The 15,601-nt window shown below is 48.7% G+C and overlaps 1 protein-coding gene across 2 annotated transcripts in view; it reads left to right on the forward strand.

The window, feature by feature from the left end:
• Positions 1–310: 310 nt before the first annotated feature.
• Positions 311–15,601, forward strand: part of LOC144132607 (uncharacterized) — a 55,386-nt gene continuing 40,095 nt past the window's right edge. Inside the window, exons 1-4 of one of the 2 annotated variants that reach the window (XM_077665137.1) lie at positions 311–651; positions 3,069–3,160; positions 9,511–9,868; positions 15,004–15,087. In XM_077665137.1, the coding sequence (XP_077521263.1) occupies positions 444–651; positions 3,069–3,160; positions 9,511–9,868; positions 15,004–15,087 (742 nt within the window). In that variant the 5' untranslated portion in view covers positions 311–443. The remainder of the gene's footprint in view (positions 652–3,068; positions 3,161–9,510; positions 9,869–15,003; positions 15,088–15,601) is intronic. The other variant, XM_077665138.1, reaches the window with a different exon arrangement.

The following is a 15,601-nucleotide window of genomic DNA, read 5'->3' on the forward strand; positions in this document are numbered from 1 at the left end:
TTTAAATCGGGCGGTGGCTAAAACCACCTAGCCATGACTTATGAAATTTTACTCTTCTCTTGATTTTAGCCACCAATGAGATAACCTTCGCTTGGTTAATTCTACCCGCTTAAAATCTACTTTCTAGAGGGTCCTTTGACAGCGCCGCCATACGACGGACGCGCGCTTTACGGCGGGCAGAAAAACTTCTGACGCTTCAGGCATGTTCTTCAGAAGGCATTGTTTTGAGCAATCCACGCGTTTACCGACGCTCCCAGGTACCGCCACCGTCGCATTAAATAGATCGTCCCAATTGGCTCTACGGAATGTCACACACTTACGTAGCAACCAATACCAGAGAGACCAAAAGTCCAAGCCCTTTCGCGCGGTTGCGTCGGTTGCGTAGTCACGTGCAGCTAGGCTTTGGCGGGTAGCTTTGTTCGCGTTGGGTAACACATTTCGAGATGTTCGTGTACATCGAATATCAATCTAGCCTCAAGACGGCAGTGGTCGAACACACGCAGATTCAGACTATACACTCTAATAAAAAGGAGGCATTTAACCCATTGGACGCGGACGACTTCGAGCCGGCCGACACCTACCGCGTTCACTCGTGCAATGGAGACAACTCGGACTGTGAATACGTCAATGTCAAGATCATCCATATGACAGGTAAGCTGCGAGACGCGGTGTGAAAGACGTGTAATGAATGACTGTAATCAAGCACGATAGTGCGCACGTGCAGAGACACTAGTCGGAATGCACGCTGTCTGATAGCGCTGTGGGTGACAGTTGACAATGCCGACCTGCTTGCGCTTTTCACTGTGTGAATGGCGTCTTCGACATGGCGGCTTCGGTGCGAGTGTAATGCCGGCCCGCAAGCCGAAGTGAGAGCGACGCTCGTCGCAGACACGCGAGGCATTCAGATAAAAACAGATACGCTTCAGCATATATTAATGCCGAATTACTCAGACCGGCGCGCATTTAAAAAAAAGAAACAATTAGTTATTTGGTACGAGAAACGAAAAAAAAAAATCTCCCATTCGCCGTGTTCTGTTGCTTCCTTCCTTGCTTGATTGTGGACGGCCATTTCGTATTCGAGCTCGCTTGCGTTAGAAATTAGCTGGTAATCGTGCCGGTCCTTTACACGCCACCCTCACTTGATCCCGATATCAAATTTGGAGCGATTCTAGCCCGTATATCAATGCCTGCGTGAAAAAAGAAAAAGCTGCGGTTTAACTACTGCTGAACTTGGTCAGAGAGCGAAAGCTGTGTAACGTTGTGTGCGTTCCGCACACTGGATAGGCAGCGCGTTCACCCTGGCAGTTGATCGCGAAAGGTATAGGTCACCCAATGAACGCTGCGGCCTATTGCTGCAGTGCCGCGTGTCTGGCATAACGTCAGCGCTAATGCATGCAGTATAAGTGGTTTTTATTAAAGTAATGATGAAAAGGAAATATTTTTGCTAGCCCGGCATCTGCCATCGATACTGAAGCACCTGAGCTGGGGCAGCGGAAATAAAGGATAGCAGGCAGAATGGAGAAGTTAAATGAGAGGTGAGGGGACAGAAAGAGAGAATAGGGGGAGAAATATTATAGACAAACTATTTACACAATAAGAAATATGTGCAGGTTCTGCGTGCGATTAGTTCATGATGGAGTACAATGCATGCAGCCCACATCTTTCTCACCACCACGACACCACATACATCAAAGGGCGATTTTCCACCGAGGTGAATAGTTATTGTGATATGAAAAGCTTCTTGATTTAAGTGCACGAATGTCACTGTATGCATGCATACTCCTAACATGGATATTGTGCTTTGTTGAAATATGAGGTCCGTTCAATTCACCTGCACTACGTGAACTGGTTCTCGCGGTGCTGCACTTTGCCATTCGTTTTAGCGGTGCAAGATGGTGCCATCTGCACGACGCCATTCGTTTAAAAAATGTGCAGACATTGTGCAGGTCTAGTTCAGGAAAGTGCAGGAAAACTGTGCACCTCCTCAATGGTTGGTGCCGAAACGGTGCAGCTGCAGCCGCCATGGAAGCAGACGACGGCTTGCGCTTTGTGATAAGCGGCGGATATGCTCAAATTATTCCACTCGTCGATGATAACAGTGCCTCACACGGGCCCGCCGACTCTCATGGAACGTGAGTGGCCACCCGAGAAGGTGGGGACGGCAACCCTCTCCGGTACCTTGCATATCTCGATCATCGTGCTCTCGACGGACCCGTAACCGGCGTCTCTACTAATAAAGTTATGTTAGTACTCGAAGCCGGTTATGCTAACTAAAAAGCAATACACGTGCATGCAGTGCATGATGCATGTTGTTGCAACAACCGCTTAGCATGCAAGTCGGCGCGCGCACACATCAGTCGTGTTCAGTAAAAGAACACACGTGCGTTTCGCTTAGCTGCCATGAGGTTGCATCGAGGCTGAGTCATGGAAACACTTTGCTGCGATGTGCTGTTTGAAAATTCTTCACGCGGTTCTGGAAGCTGGCGCCTGTTGATTTGGGCGCCACGCTGCTGGCTGCAATTTGGTGGCAACGCCAAGGCTAGCAGACAACCAGGCCTGCACTCGACCATTCGTTTTTGAAGTAGGCAGCACTTGAACTGCTGGAACTGGCGCTGCACGCTCGCGGCACCGTCACGACACCGCTGCGGAACTTTACAGAACTGGTGCAGGGAGTGCAGGCGAATCGAACGGACCTATAAACATGTTGTGAAGGCACTCCATGGACTTCCTGTCGAGGCTCAGTCCTATCTCGAAACGTCCTTGTGTGGCTGTGTTAGCCGAGGAGCTAATGTTCACTATCACGAGTTTTTTAACATCTCTAGAGAGCAGGTGTAGTTTCCTTCATGGGCATTAGATAAACAGGCTTCGCAGTCACTTCCAACACGTTAGCGAGCCTCTCTGTAACTCATCCATGGGGTTCCTGAGTAAGAGAAGTAATTAATACATTGGAAGTGCAAACAGCAATTGTGTTTGTACTAGTATGAGGCTGTCTGTACTCATTCTGTGCAAAAAAAAAAAACACACCTCGTGTGTTTTATGGTTCCTTAAGTTTATACTCTTATTTGCAGAAACCCTGGAGGAAATGGTTTTATATAGAGCAAAGCGGCCCAGGATGTCAGTTGTCCAAGAAGAGGTTGACTCGCAGAAGCCCAGGGAAGAGGTAAGGACCACACTGAGTCTCACTGGTGAAAAGTTGGAAGTGGATTTCTTGCAACAGTAGCCTGCCTACCTCAGTAGCTTCCTTCTACTGGCCGAGTGCTTGCTGCCTTTCTTCGGCATGTAGTTTTTATCATGTGGCCTTGTTGTATCATGTCACATATTTTGCCTGTGTGGCCTTGACACTTTGTTTGTAGCGTTTAATTACTGAGAACTTTGGTAGCGATTATCATGCCAATAAATCAACAGTTATTACCATGCCGAAAGAGTGTTCCACACGCCAGCTTTGTTCACCCTCTGGTGAATCGCGGCTATACTCGGCAGTCATCTTTTTTAGAATTTCCCTTGTCGGCCAAGTGGTTATCACGTACTTCTCTGCTTCAGTCGCATGTAGAGCACTAGAATTACGCTGCCTTGTTTACGTTGGAGTCATTACAAGTAAATCGGGACCCGTGTAAAATGCACATGTAGGATAGCATGCTTTTCCTAGACCGAGGCTGCTTAGAAGTCAAGCTAACACTGCACACTGTTATGTTTGTGCGCTCTAGACAAATGTGTGGGAGACTGTGTGGAATATGACCCGCATTTATTGGAGGTCCCGATAGCCGTGGCTGTGAGCCGGCGGTGTGGGCCATTGACGTTGCTGGCCAGGCTGGTTGCCGAATGTGTTCTGTTCTTTTCTGCACGAGCGAGGCCAAGCTCCCAGCTTCATCTTCATCAGCGCCGCTACAGGTGGTCACCCCCTAGCGTGATGCGCGATTTAAAAAAAAGAATAAAAACAGGATCTACAAGTTTCTTCATGTCAGTATAGTTCGGGTCAGAGCTTGGGAAGGCTGTCGGGCAGGAGAAACGAGCCCGGGCGGTCGAGCCTGGCTGCTTCACAAAGGGCGAGGGGAGCAAAAGATGATGATGATGGAAGGAACGGCGGGAAAAGTCATCGAGGAATGGGAGGCGAGCTAGGCGTGCTTCAGTCGTACAGCCTATGGGTGGGGCCGGCAGTTAGGTTGAAGTGGGCCAGGAAATGCCGATACAGAAAATACAGCCGCTTAGGGATTTACGGGGAGAATGCAATGTTCGCTGGCCCAATCTGTGTAAACGAAGGGATGGCTTGGGGAAACTGCAGCCGTAGAAGTGGAGGCAATGCGTTGGCCGCTGGCGATGGCGAAACAACGGCGGACGGCACTGGGCTTGAGGTCTGCTGCGTGGGACACGGGCTGCCTTGTTAGGAAGTAGTCGAAGCGGGCGACGGCATGTACCGACCGCCTGCAAAAGTGAGCCCATTGTGTCGTTGGGACCGCTTGCTGGAAACAAAGCACAAGTCTGGGACGTGGCGCTCGGTATGGGAAGAAAGCAGTCGTACTGAGTCCATTGGCGGTGTTGGATGAGGCACGCTGTAATGTGTCACAAGCATGGCACCTCCTTCGATGACTGTTTTGTCTGTCGCAAAGGCACAGTCACTTCTGAAGACGCTAGGTGGGCAGGGATCCTTTTTAGGCAGTTCGGGTTGTGCAGGATGCGCGACAAGGCTCGGGTGTGGCTTGCATGCGTGCCCCACGACAAGGACAGATGGGCTCACGGGGGTTGGGCATGAGGTGGCAGAAGAACATGGGACTAGAAGCGAGTTGGGGCCCGGATCGAGAGAGGGTTTTTCTGGTGATGGTCCAAGCGCCGCAGTTGGCAAGCAGGGCTGAGCAGGAGGCGCCCTGGGACGGGAGCTCGCAGGTGGATGGCCGTCCGTAGGGGCCGGTAGAGCAAACTTGGGAGAGACGGGAGTGTAGGTTGAGGCAGCTGGTTGAGAAGGTTGACGCGTGCGTCCGTGGCACTTGCCGAACTGTAAGTGGGGGCACATTCGGTGGTGGCGATAGTGGACAGACCAGTGTGGGGAGCCGCTCCGGTGGAGTAGCTGGCAGAGGGAAAACCGAAGCAGGTGTGACGGGGGATTTGGCCAGTGGTCGCAAGTTGAGTAGCGCCGCAGCTTCTGAGTCTGGAACAGGAGTGCAGGAAGGCGGCGGGAGCTCCAAGCCAAAGTAAGGCTTCGGGCCGCTCTTGAAGTCGGCATAAATGTCTGGGCCAGGAGGCGGCAACCGCAGCTTTGCCAGGAGTCTGGGTGGGAGTTCGCTCGCAGCTGGCGTGCTGATAGCACAACAGCTGGCTGAACACATGGTTGACATGAAAGTGCTAGTCCAGCAGCACCAGCCACAAAACGGGGTCCCTGGCATAAAACGCTGGCAGGCCGGGCAGCCAAGAAAGGAAGGAGCGCTGATACGGCTGGAGGAGTTCAACGGATGCGATGGTAGGCCCGTACATGCAGCGAGAAGATGCTGCCGAAAGCCGGGTGCGAACAGCAGATGTGCAGCAGCAAGGCCAAGTGGAGGGACAGGACGGGCAGGAGCTCAGAGCTGGTGGGAGCGGCGTTGCGTGCGTCGAAGCTATTGTCCAGAGTCACCAGATGTGGAAGCGAACCACATTTATTGGAGGCCGCGGCTGGTGAGCCGACGGAGTGGGCCGTCGACGTTGCTGGCCAGGCCAGTTGCCGATTGTGTTCTGTTCTTTTCTTCTTTTTTTTTAAAATTCGAGAAGTGTGCCATGAGGCATAAGTTGAAAAAAAAAAGGAAGGGGGGAAGGAATGCACGAGATTGAAAGTTAAAAGAAGGAGTGAAGACCTGTTACGCTGAGGTAGTCGCAGAGGTTGCTGATGAAACGGTTGTTCTTTTCTGCGCGAGCGATGTCGAGCTCCGAGCTTCACCTTCATCAGCGCCGCTGGTCACTCCAGCGCCGCTACAACTGAACTGATGCAGCTGTGTGAATGGGAAGAGGAAATTTTGAAGCATCTGTGGAGAGAGGGTGCCTATTGTCATCTGAGTGCAAAAAGAACATGAGCTGGCCTGCTTTAACAACATGCATTTTTGATGCGAAATCATGTTTCAAGATCAACGCATAAATTAGGCAACGTCTGGCGTGCTTTGTAACAGTGCTTTTATACAGCCTTTGAGTACCGTCTGATGGTGCAGCAGCAGTTTACAGCAGCAACATTCTACTGTAGCACTGTCCCACCGTGCTCAACGTATGCATTTTAGCACTGTATAACGTTGAGAAAGGTCTGATCCCGCCTTCATCATGAAAGTAGGCGACGAGTTCACAGTGCTCTCAGCCCTGGATGCCACAAAGCTTAGTGCAGTGGTGCCACTCGTGAGCACGGTGGATGACAGCACTCTGGCGGTGCTGGGCCTAGGTTGTTGCTCATCAATGGGCAGTGCTTTTAATGCGAATAAATACTGCGCGAAGTCGACGGGACAAGGAAAGACACAAAGACGCAAGCACAAAGCGCAGATTCGCATCAACTGAGAACCGAGTAGCCCAACTTCATGTCCTACTTCAGTGCTTTAGAGTTGGCCAGTGCTGTAGGAAAGGATCGAGTCATGGTACTACCTTAATGTCAACCTCGTAATCTCAAAAAAAAAAATAAAGATATGATTGATATCAGTGCTGCCTTAGCAGCTGAGCTAGCGTAGCAGCAGACTGGGTGTGCCACTCCACAGCAACGATGCACTTTAAGCAGAAAATTGCTTATATTGCAGTTGTTACTCCCATCAGAAACTCAGTTATGAGCCAGTCATCCTCAAGACAGATCCATTTTTGACATTCCTTTATCCTGGGACTTATTATTTTCGAGAATAACAAATTTTAGCACACTTTTCTGGTGATGGTGCCAGGGATCTGCCATAGAGAAGGTGTTGGCTTGGTCCGGGTGGCTTGTGGGAGGCTCGGCATGGGAGGCAGTGCTATCAGTGCTGTCATTGGATGGCACTTGAGCATACTGTTGCTGTGCTGTTGGATGACACTGCGTTACATAACTAAGATATCTCCGTGTGCAGCTTCGATCTGCTGGTCACTACGTCACTTTGTTTCTTGCACCCAAGGGGCCATTGGCTGCCGTGACTGAGAACGGTGGCGAGCCGTGTGACAGTGGCAAACCGCGATCCTCAATAACTACAGTTGAGTTTGGTAACCGCGATTAGACTTGTGTGTTTAGTATCCATCAGGCACAGTTCCTACCTGTGTATGAGGACTAGGGGAACCAATCACAATTCTGAAAGTGGCTTTCGTATGTGCGAAAATGGGAAGTGGACCTGGTGTTCCATATTTCCGAGGGTGACAGCCAGGATTCGAGGAGACAACATTTGACTTCATGCCGCACGTCCTGGAAATACTTCAGCTTTTCCGTTTGGCTCATGTGTATGCACAGTGTGGGATGACCTACAGGAAAACAGTCTGCTGGGTTCTGAGCAAGTTACGTTGGTGGTCATGTTTAAAATGAGGTTGCTATAGAAGGATTATTCAATCTGAACTGCAATTCAAACAAACACAGCTTTGAAAAATGTGTCATCATGGAAGGAGCCTAGTGTAAGCTTTACCATTTTGCCGAGGTGGTTCACAAAAGATGGTCAAGTCTTACGGTTGTCTTGAAAGACAAAAGTTTGCTTTTTCCCTGCTCCATCATGGCATACCACCCACCACCTGCCCGGGAATAGAGTTTGCTTGTTTATGTTCACTAGTGTGTAAACTGTAATGCCTCGATACCAGCACTGCATGTGTGGAGCTCTCGGCAGCATTGAATATGCATGTGGGATGTTTTTTCAGTTCTAGCTTACGTGTTTCTGGATGGTCCACTTTTTCCGTTAGTCCTCGCAACAACTGACTTGGAGAAGGCTGTAGATTTTTCTTTTTTGCTATCTCTGCTGATATTCTTAATCACCTCCTTGCATTTTTATTCCTTGTTATTCTGGTGGTTTTGATAGCAACAATCTCAATATTTGGGCAAAATCTAGCCAGGTGGTCAAAAAAAACTTGTGAAAGGAAAAGTCTGGCTACTAAAAGGGAATCAAAAGAAATTGCCTTTGGTTAGTGTGTTTGTCTTTTCATTATAGTTTGAGGCTTCCGACAACACCTGAATACAATGTGGTAATAGCAGACAGTGACTACCAATGGTCTGCTGACCTTGCTGTAGCATGTTTCTTTTTTGGGGGGGGGGATCTGCTAGCGTGGCATGACTTTGCAGCAAATTCAATCTGTTGGGGGCTGCTGATACATATTGAATTCTTGCATTTGCTTAGATGAGTACTCACTCTGCACAGCAGCCACAAGGTCCAGGCAAGAAGTCCAGGTCATTTGCTCATTTACACATATTTGCATCACTAACTTGCGTATTCAGTTTGCATACCAGAAGGGCCTTGTGAGAGGGGCATTGAATGGGGAAGGAGGTATTATTAAGCTGCATTCAACAATCCACCCCGTAGCTGCCCAAAGCCTGACTGCGCTGTACTGGTGGTTGTGCGGGATGGCTTCAAGCCCGATGTTTCTGTCCGCGTTCTTTTTTTTTCCTCTGTGGCCGAATATAACCAGTTTCTTGATTCTAATTAACGAGAATTGAGAACAATCACATTGGTCGCCGTGAAACAGCGGTAGCAGCGCATGCAGGCAGCAAGTTCGCATGAACCCTCCACAATCCTGGACGCTGCCGGGTGCTCCGCATCTCTTATCGCAGTGATCTAAAAGGAGAGGATTGCTGCTAGTCCGGTTCACTGCCAGTTGTCGATGGGATTGTGGCATGATGCAGTGACTCTTCTCACGGCCGCGCTGCAGTGGCTCGCGATGGCTGTCGGGTGTTTTCATTTATGTGAGGCCTCGCATTAGCGCGTGCAGCGTTTTGCCTCGTGCTGTTAGTCGATTCTCAGAGGAACGGGCAAGTTAACTCGCATCACGAAGTGCTAGATACTGCCATTTGGAGATCTCGGTGATGTTCTGCCAGGAGTTCAGATGATCAAGACATTCGTAATTTCTTAGTGTTAGGGCGGGTCGAATAGTGAATGTGATGCGAACTTAATACTAAATACTATTTGCGCTATCTTAGTAATTAGATTAAGCATCTGAAACGAAGCAGTGACATACAGAGCATGCAATAAAACTTACAAAGTGACCAAACAGGTACGATGCTACGCACAGTAATCTGATATGTGCGCAATTAGAAATAAGCTCATACATTTAAAGTACAGCTGGCTTACTTTTCACGATGTGTACGACTTGGTGGGTCGATTCATTTATTGTCCGAAGGCCTGTGTTCTGTGTGATGTCAGTGCACGTTAAAGAACCCCTGGTGGTCAAAATTCCCGGAGCCCTTCACTACTGTGTCTCTCATAGCCTGAGTCGCTTTGGAACGCTAAACCCCCATAAACCATCATATAGGATCCTGCTTTTAAGATTTCCAATACTCTTTTAGCATTGTATTGCTCATGCCGTTTGCTTTGCTCCTATGGCCATCGCCACACAATCTTACTGTGACGTTTACATTTCTAGGGACCACAGCCCTCCCGGCCATCAGCACGGCGGCAGGAGAGAGGCCATGCTAAGTGGGTGCAGAGGCAGCGGCTGATTGAACGCGTCCTGCGCGACTATGAGATGGAGCCCATGCCTGCGAATAACCCCAAAGCCTTGGAAAATAGGCTGCGGGCCATGGAAGAGCAGCTGAGCAGAGCGAAGCCTGGCGAACATGGTCAGAGTTCACCAAGTGCAACCGGGAGTGGCGACAGCGTGCCCAAAAGTGCCTACGCAGTCCTCAGACAGAAATATGAGGCTTTGCAGCGGGACATTGAAGAGCTCCGGGCTCAAAACTCTGATCTCGAGAAAAGCCTCAAGTCTAAAATTTCCGAAGGCGGTAAGTGCTTGCGGCGGGATATGGGAGGAAAGGCTGCACCAGAGAGCACTTTGTGTACAAGATTTGTGACTTAGTGGATGGTTATGAGAGAAAGAAAAGGCACTTTGACGCAATAACAAGATTCCCAGTGCAGGAGTAGGATATATTTTACTAAAATGAACTCTTAGCTTTAGCAAAACAACACTCCATCAGAATAGTACTTTCAGGGCATAAGCAACAAAGATGTTCAGCACTTTATAAAAACACGTAGGCGTATTTCGTTAGCAATGCAAGCCCTAAATTGAGCGTGAATGTGAAATGTGCTATCATTTGGGGCAGCATTATCATGTACGGTAGCAATGCATGCTATGGGACTATGTCTTCTTACATTTCCACTTGACTTGTTGCCGTAATTCTGCACTGTTCCCACAGTTGTCTGCTCCAATTTGGATATCACTGTAATGTATCTTTTTGTGGCCACCTCCAGTGTCTGGCATGATTCGAACTCTTGTGAGGTTTCGTCAGCACTAGAGATGTAAAACTTCAAGCCATTTTGAAAGCTCGGAACGTTTTTTTTTTCCAGAAAAATTCATAATTTTAGAAAAAAAAAAACTAATGCATACCTTCTTTAACCACATTTATTTCACAATTCACGAGTAAGTAAGCTGTTCTGAAGCCTTTTCTGGAAAAGATGGTGACGTACTGCGTACAGTACAATCGACACATAGCATCAGTCTGACTTGTCACTGCTGGATAAGGAAATGCCCGCATGTGCTTTCCCACAAGCCTGTTGCACAGCTTCGTAGCCACATTACCTTTATGCAACTAGTTTCTTTCATTTGCCAGAGATGATGAAAGAAAAAATGACATGCGACTGACATCAGCAATTCGTCGCTACAAAGACCTTGCCACCATGTCGATGGCTCCAGATGCTGAGCAGACTTCGAAACAGCACATTTAGACCTCATGTTACAGTGTTTAGTGAGGTGATACAGTGCAGAAAACTTTGTTTGGAAATTTTAGTTTTTTTTCTTGTCGGCAATGAAAACCGATAAGTTGTTTTTTTTTCTCAGGAACTCTCATTTCTAGTCTGGTTCCTCGCTTAGCGCTGGAGTTCACGAGGTCTACCAGCGCTGGCCTCACTCATATGCGGGATGGTCAGTGGCACCTCACCGTGGTGAAAAATGGAAATTTTTGGAAGCATAAATGCGCCAGACGTGTAGGTGGTGTAGTAGTGCTAATATTCCACAAAGAGACAAATTGCAGCATTGACAAGTCCACTCAACTGACATTGGTATGTGTAATCACGTGGCCCTGCTTAAACGCTGTCCTACACCCGGCGATAAAGTGGCTGTAATTTCTATCAGGTGGAAGTGGGGGATGGTAATTGACATGGGCGATCTGCTGGAGCTTTCGGCGAGAGCACTGCCTCTAGGTAATATTGAGAAACTCTGTGCAAACCAGCGCCACCTGTCAGGCTGTACCCAGCATTTGGTGAGCGCAGCTTATGGAGATGAAAGTTAGTAAAATAGGCTTCACTGAAAATTACGGTCAAACAGAAGTTGTGCCAGCTTGTCTTGACTGTGATCCTGTGTTCCTGGTACTCCTGGACAGCATTTGCTTTCTTTATGTGCTGCTTTATTGCTATTCTTTTCTCTTTGGAAGACTAACTCTAATGTGAGGTTGCCTTGAAGCGGGGGTCTTGCACCCAACAGGATGTTGTTATGCGCCCCTACCATTTTCAATGCCTTTCCACTGCTGTAAAACGACGGGAACACATTCAGATGAACCACTACATGCTTGTTACTAAGGCACTGAGGGCAGCTTCATACGAGTGCGGTTGATATGTTTATATCATTTTCATCTTTTTTTTCTAGCTTATAAAAGCTGTTTTATCAATTAATATAGCTTCTGTCATTAGAATGTGGTAATCTATCGATACAGGCCAACTTCAGTGTCTCCTCGGTGGCTCTAACAAATGCATGCAGTGTAATCCACTTATAACGGTGCCAGATACAGTAAAGCCCGCTTATAACGAACATGAGCGTCACACGGCGTCCGTTCGTTATATCCTGAAGTTCGTAGTAAGTGGACCACAGCTTTAAAGACAGTTGCTTGTCAAAACACACATTTTTTTTTTTTTTTGCGAAAAAGTCCGTATTGGACGTCTGTTTTTTCAGTGCAGATCCGATGAGGGAGGTTTCCAGTTTATTTGAAGCAAAAGCGTGCTCTTTGCCAAGGCCCTTGGCATAGACAAGTTGTCTAAGGCTCTCTATGTAGCCCATTGCTACAGGCGTGCTTATGGGTGCTGGCTCCGAAGTTTCATCCTCATCTGATTCCCCCGCGTCACTCTTGTCCCGCACTTCAGAAACGATGCCTTCGTCCATGCACGGTTTTGCGGTGTCACTGTTGTCATCGGCAGAAATAAAATCACTCCAAGCAATGCCATGACCCCTCATGTCGGAGTCGATGACGCGCTGCCACAAATCGCCGCTGAGCTGGTCATCTTCCGAAGCATCAGGCATGGCATGAGATGCTGTGTCGACAAAGCCGGCCTTGCGGAAGCAGTTCCGCTCGCCAGTGGCCGTCACCTCCGCCCTGGCCGCTTTCATCATCTCTACCCCTGAATACAATGGAAATGGGCACAGTGTTCCCGTCCGCCATCCTGAATTACAACCAGGGCTCGAGATTTGAACGAAGCCAATGAATGTCCGCACCACAACAAGAGCGACAAAGGCACGCGGTGGTGTAAACGTGCAACATATACAGGTGGCAATCAAGCCATTCAAGCTAAAGATGCAGACGCACAGCGCCAGCGGAGAGACCAAGGGCGTCTGTGAGCGTCAGTGCAGCCACCTCTTGTCCCCGACTGAAGGCCTGCTTCACGGAGCGTGGCCTCCGCGATTGGCACCGGCGGCGGCGCGGTTGATCGCGGAGACCATGCGTGGATTTGCAAGAGAGTGAGGAGAGGGGAGCGGAGTTGTGAGGAGGGGCGGGAGGGCGATCTTGCAAGGGGGAAAGGGTAGCTCGCTTGAGAGTGGCATGAAATGGGGCTGATAGGGCGGCCATTTCGCCCGCGATGAGGCTCAAGAAAACATGCCGCGTACCGGGCGCACAAAGGGTTTGGAGGCAGGTTATCTCGCATCGCGGCGCCGGGTTTACACCATCCGTTCGCTGTAACCGATCAGCAGGGCTCAATGACATTCATTATACGTGTGATTTTGGGCCATTGAAACAATGCATATTTTGACGGTCGCGCAAGTCTCATTTGTTATAAGTGGAAGTTCGTCTTAAGTGGGGCCGTTATATGTGGGCTCGACTGTATAACAATATATTGCTCATAACGATTGAGTTCTTTAGAATTATCAATTCTCTTATTGCCCCTATGTAAAAATAAACCATATACAGTAAAAGCTCATTAATTCGAACTGAGGCCCAGTTCCCAGCACAGCCCTCTGCATTCTAATACGGGAAAACTGCCGCTAATTCGAACAAGTCGGCATCCGCTACGAACTAGGAGCCACTGGCTGACGCCGCTCCTCGTAGACAGAAGTTGATCCATAGCGAGTACAACGTGCTGCAGATTTACTAGAGGTGTAAAACAAAATGGAAAAGAAAAATATCCGAGCACACGAGGCTGGTGGAGCCTGCGCTCCGGTGCATGCCGAAGCAGGCTTTTGCTGCCGAGCACTCGCCCGCGCCACTGACGCAAGCCGTTAGAGGTTTTCAGTGTGCCGCGGTTGCTGGGTCGTGATCATGTGGTGTACACAACACAGTATGGCGGTTTGGGCGTGGACGTCATGCTTTTTGTTGGTGCTGTGAGCTACGTGGACAGCAGTGTGGAGCTGTTGGAGCCCTCTAGCGACACCGATATAATTGAGGCAGCATACTGTCAGCAGGTGCCACAGGGCTCACGGGTGGTGAGCATAGCCGACAGTGATGAGTCCGACTGCGGCGACGAGCCTATGCCACCGCCAAGTGTGTGTAGTGCACGTAAAGTTGCATCGGCGCTCGATATTGCAACACGCTACTTCTCTGCCGGTGAGAACTCGGAGTTGCGCTGCAGCTCTTGGACAAGCTGCAAATGGTGCTGATGAAGTCTCAGCAGAAGAAACGGAAGCAAATGGACATCACTGATTACTTTTTATTTTGACAACCCTTACCCGTAAACAAACGTGTTTTGGACCATAAATGGCGTCCTATATTCTAGCACTAATGCTTGCTGCTGAAGCGACTCCTAATGAGTCTGATGTGACTGCTTCGGATTCTGCCATGCAGTGGGGCGCAATGCCTGCTCATTCTAGCGCTCACTTGATAATTCGAACAATTTTCCGGTCCCCTTCGAGTTCGAATTAACGAGCTTTTACTGTGTCAACACAATTATCGGCTAAATAATGGATACAGTGATAGGATTCTGGCCGCCCGGAAGGTGTTTACGGCCAGAATTGGTTTTAGAGTTTGATAAAAATAAAATACATTGAAGCGAATGACGTAAAAACTCCGCAAACGGACCCGCGTGGTGAAATCTGGGAAGGAGCATTGCTTACAACCTAGGAAACCAAGAGCGATCGTAGTAGCAATCGCTGGTGGGTGGAGCTTGCTTGTCGACCACCATGCCAAGCTGCCTCACACAAACGTATAGTTTCCGCTCGTTCTTGCATTCCTGAACTGGGTAGCCCCCCACCTCCCCCACGACCACCACTGTTGTTGACATGGTTGAGGATTTACTTTTTTTTTTTTTTTCAAGGCATTAGCTTTTCTTGCATGTTTCCAGGGTTCGCATTGTCCGCAGTGCAGACCTTGGCACCACGCCTTGATGCTGTGTGCAGATAACATCATGGCATGTTTATCTTTTGATGGGAGCTCCAGAGGGGGTGGGGGCGGTTCTCTCTGTGAACTTGGCAGAGTGCCAAGACGCTGTGTGCCCTTGACAGGAGCACGAGCGGTGGTGACTATATGTGGGGTAATACCTACATGCATGTCGGAATATTTGCGTGTGTTCTTTTTGCGCTTTTTTGCCAGTCATGATACAACGATAATCGGTTATAACGATTGGATTTTTTGGTTTTCTCAAATCGTTATGAGTGGATTGCAATGTAGTTGGCTTTTCCGTGATGATATTCCCAGCATGTAAATGAAATGGTGCACCATTTCAGAGGGAAGCCCTGTCGGCACCGCTAGGAGTGGAGCCCGTGAGAGCACTGTCCCTGTGCAGACACCTGCTGCCCAAGAATCAAATGGCAAGTTGCAATTTTTTAGTTTGAGATTTCTGGTTGGCATGAGTGTGATATAAACAGCACTGTGTTCGTTAGGGTGCCCCATTCAAGCTGGTATCTGCAGGCAGCGTGAAAACATACGCTTGCTCTAACTGGAGCTCCTCTAAATGTATGCCATGACTGTTTGAATTATTCCTTCTTCCCAATGACAATTGTCGAATGAATTCAGTAACGAGGCTGATACACGAAACTTGGTAGTGCTGTTTGAAAGAGGCCTCAACTAGGTTGTGCAGGATCGTTTTGCTTCTGTATTGTATGCTGGTGTATTTGTTATGCCATGATCTTATACTGGATCGTGGTCTGTACAAATAAATAAATGAATAAATTGATCAAGGTTTAACACACAGTTTGGGCTCGGTTACGCCAAGAACTGTCATGCATTTCTTTGTGCACAACCAAGCCAGCAGGGCAGAAATAGATTTAACGCCAGCTATTTAATTCCTCAATAATTGAACTCCCATTAATCTTGAAATTTGGA

The sequence above is a fragment of the Amblyomma americanum genome, chromosome 5 (assembly GCF_052857255.1).
Source record: "Amblyomma americanum isolate KBUSLIRL-KWMA chromosome 5, ASM5285725v1, whole genome shotgun sequence".
NCBI classification, from domain to species: domain Eukaryota; kingdom Metazoa; phylum Arthropoda; class Arachnida; order Ixodida; family Ixodidae; genus Amblyomma; species Amblyomma americanum.